The sequence below is a fragment of the Nicotiana tomentosiformis genome, unplaced genomic scaffold, assembly GCF_000390325.3.
Source record: "Nicotiana tomentosiformis unplaced genomic scaffold, ASM39032v3 Un00016, whole genome shotgun sequence".
In the NCBI taxonomy this organism is placed as follows: Eukaryota; Viridiplantae; Streptophyta; class Magnoliopsida; order Solanales; family Solanaceae; genus Nicotiana; species Nicotiana tomentosiformis.
In genome coordinates, this window is record NW_027174575.1 from 419,387 (window position 1) to 423,066 (window position 3,680).

General features: G+C 31.0%; 1 protein-coding gene across 1 annotated transcript; it reads left to right on the forward strand.

Moving 5' to 3' along the window:
- The first annotated feature begins 228 nt into the window (after positions 1–228).
- Positions 229–1,703, forward strand: LOC138903834 (uncharacterized). The gene has a single exon (XM_070192412.1). The coding sequence runs from the start codon at positions 229–231 to the stop codon at positions 1,369–1,371; it is 1,143 nt and encodes a 380-aa protein (XP_070048513.1). The 3' UTR covers positions 1,372–1,703.
- The last annotated feature ends 1,977 nt before the right edge of the window (positions 1,704–3,680 follow it).

The following is a 3,680-nucleotide window of genomic DNA, read 5'->3' on the forward strand; positions in this document are numbered from 1 at the left end:
ATAACACACAAGTTAAATGGTGGATAACCAAAAAGGTACAAGACTCAGTTACAACGAAAGAAATACGAAGACTCGTATTAAATATACTAAATTTCACATTTACAATAGAAATAATTCCTACTGACAAGAATGTGATTGCAGATTACTTATCAAGACAAAAGTACACAAACAAATGAAGAAGAAACTACACAAGACCTATTTTCAATACTTACTACACTATCACTACAAATGACGGAAGTAGAAAAGAGGTTGCAGATTATAGAAGCAAAAAACCTAAGCCAGCAGCATGGCTCAAAACATGCGGAACTAAGCCAGCAGCATGGCTCAAAACATGCGGACCTAGGAGGTGACGTTGGGAAACACCTAAAAACCCAAAACCTACAAACTAACACTATTTTACATACAGCTGCAGGTACATCAACATCAGCAATAAGAAAAGGAAAACATACAAATACAAATATGAACGCCATGTTCAACAAGCCATATACCCCAAAATCCCAAAATCCTTTGACACCATCACCACAAACAACTAGCTATAGAGAAAGCTTAAACCAGGAAAAACAAACCTACGATTATATTACCAACAGCTATATACAAAATATCCACAAGATTCAAACCTTTTTAAACCTAAATCCGAGATCAAAAACAATCCAAAACCCAAAAACAGACTATATAACACAACCATTACAAGGATACAACCGACTGATTGCCCAACCAGGGACGAATGCAAATTTAGTTAAAACATGTTACAATTACGGACTATTAAGTACAGTGTACACACAAACCGGACAAGAAATAGCTACAATACCAGAGCTATATAGTGCCTTTACTACCTACAAGAGAATCACCAAAGGAGACCTATTTTATATAAAATTTTATGTAGCACCAGCAGAGATACTCTATAACGAGATAAAACCAATAATCCAAGTTATTAAATTAGGACTAACTAGAGAAATGATTATCCCAGAAAATGTACAAATACAACCAGAAATACCCAAACCTGATATACCAGCATTCTACTCAAACAAAAGAATTATAGGACTATCAACCATTCTAAGTGAACTAGTCAACAATTATGTAGAAGAAAAACCTATTTGGGGATACCAATCCCGAGAACACACGATGATCTACACCCATTCAAAAAACCTAAGGGAAAACGACATGGAAGAGATACGGAGATGGATTAAAACATTAATCCAACCAGAAGAAGCACCCATTACAAGAGCTATTAGAGGAGAATTTATTTCTCAAAACTTAATGACAAGATACTGCAAACAAATTAGTCCAATCTACTCAGAGCACATATGTTCGAAATGTCAAGGAGAGAAAAACATAGTTCCAGAAATCAAATTTGAAGAAGAAGAAAACTAAAAAGATACGCAACAAAATATCAAGAAAGAGACAAAGGAATCTTACAACAAAAGCTACAAGACAAAAACAAAAGGACAGCTAGCAGGATCGGCAGGACCCAAGAAGAAGCAGAAAATGACATAAAGAAAAAAGCTATGTAATTATTAAAGCAACTTTTGACTTTATGTAAATTATTTTCCGTCTTTTAGTTTTTAAGTTGTTGTTGTGAGTCCCACTTTATCACTACCACTGTCAGTGGAAAAACTGTTGGGAACGCGTCTTTTACTTTAATTTTAGACCGTCCAAGTGTAAAGTTAGGAGGACGATGTTTGGATTAGTTTCCGTTATAAATAGACAGCCCTTAAGGCTTAGAGGGACACACCTTACCTTACCCCTTTCACATCCTTCTGAAAAACTCTCTTGTAACCTCTCTTGTAAAAATCTATTCAGTGAAATAAATTAACATCTTTAATCTATGGAGCAATCCAAACCTATGAAAGAAGAAATCCCCGATATACAGTATCAAGTAAGTTTTTTTTAAAATATGTATAGCTAAATACATATATTCCTGAAATCTCTAGATTATCATAATTGTTATCATGTTATAACTGTTATTTAGAATAATTTTAGTAAGTTTGCCATGAATAATTATGCTGAGAGTAGTTTAAGCCCAGACTATGCCATCCTAAGGGTGAAACCAGTAAGGCAGAAGGCCGTGGTAGGGAAGTAACCAGAGTTGAGGCGCTGTTAGGGTAAAACGATTGAAGCAAAAAATCATGGTAGTGACTAAAAGAATTGTTCTTAATAACTTGTTATAGGATGACGATAAACATGATAAACGAAGAGATTAAAGGAATATTTTTAGCCAAAACATCAAACAAAAATGGATCATCCTTACATCTTAGATAACACTGATGAATATAAAATAACCATTTTACACATACTTAGATCACTAAATAATGATATCAAAAATATAATATTTGACAAATTACTTATGAACGAAATACTAGAACTAATGACCCAACAATGGTATGATTTAGCAGAATTATCTGACTTAGAAGAAGAGAATACAATAAGCCTATCTGAATTTGATATACTTACAGAGGATATATATTCAGACTAGATGAACCTAACAGAAACCCGAAAAATAATAGAATTACAAGAACATAGATTACATCAAAATATGCAATTATATCAAGAATCTAAAGATCTAATCTTTTTAGAACATATAAGAGATAATATAAAACAATTAAAAGAACTACATAATAAGGATAAACTAGAAAAACTAAATATAAACAAATTAATAACATTCTTCCAACTCCAAAAAATTAATATAAACGAATATATAGAAACAGGAGAAATAGAATATGTAGAATATATAACAAATTGTAAAATAGAAATATCAAAATTAGAATCTATAATAAGAGAATATTATGATTAAGCATGATAAATCAAGAATATTTACCATACTGGATAGAAATTACGGAAAAAATAGAAGCTTTAGAACAACAACTAAAATTAACAATCAATACTTACTTAATAACAAAGGATATAGACCTTCTGATAAATATACAACAAGACATAACGGAAATATTAAAAATAAAACCGTTACAAACAGAATATTACAATAAAATATTTACAATATAAAAATAGTCATAAATACAACAAATCCACTAAAGACTAAACAAAAATATAATCTGAACCACTTTTAAAGAATGATAGAAAAATACAGAATAACTACTTACATGACAAAAAGAATGCTAGAAAAATATAAAATACTAGTCCTATATTTTATCAAAGAATTAAAACCTACTGACATAAAAATAGATATTTGGGAAAAAATACTTAAATACGAAAAAGAAGTAGAAGACCCACAAAATACATACGATTTGGTAGAAGAATATTCAGACTTATGAAGATTTATGAACAAAAGCTAATCGGAGCTAAATCCGACCCACAAACAGACTTATGAAGATTTATGAACAAAAGCTAATCGGAGCCAAATCCACTAAAGACTAAACAAAAATATAATCTGAACCACTTTTAAAGAATGATAGAAAAATACAGAATAACTACTTACATGACAAAAAGAATGCTAGAAAAATATAAAATACTAGTCCTATATTTTATCAAAGAATTAAAACCTACTGACATAAAAATAGATATTTGGGAAAAAATACTTAAATACGAAAAAGAAGTAGAAGACCCACAAAATACATACGATTTGGTAGAAGAATATTCAGACTTATGAAGATTTATGAACAAAAGCTAATCGGAGCTAAATCCGACCCACAAACCCCCCAGAGGTAGCATCCTTAAATTTCATGTTC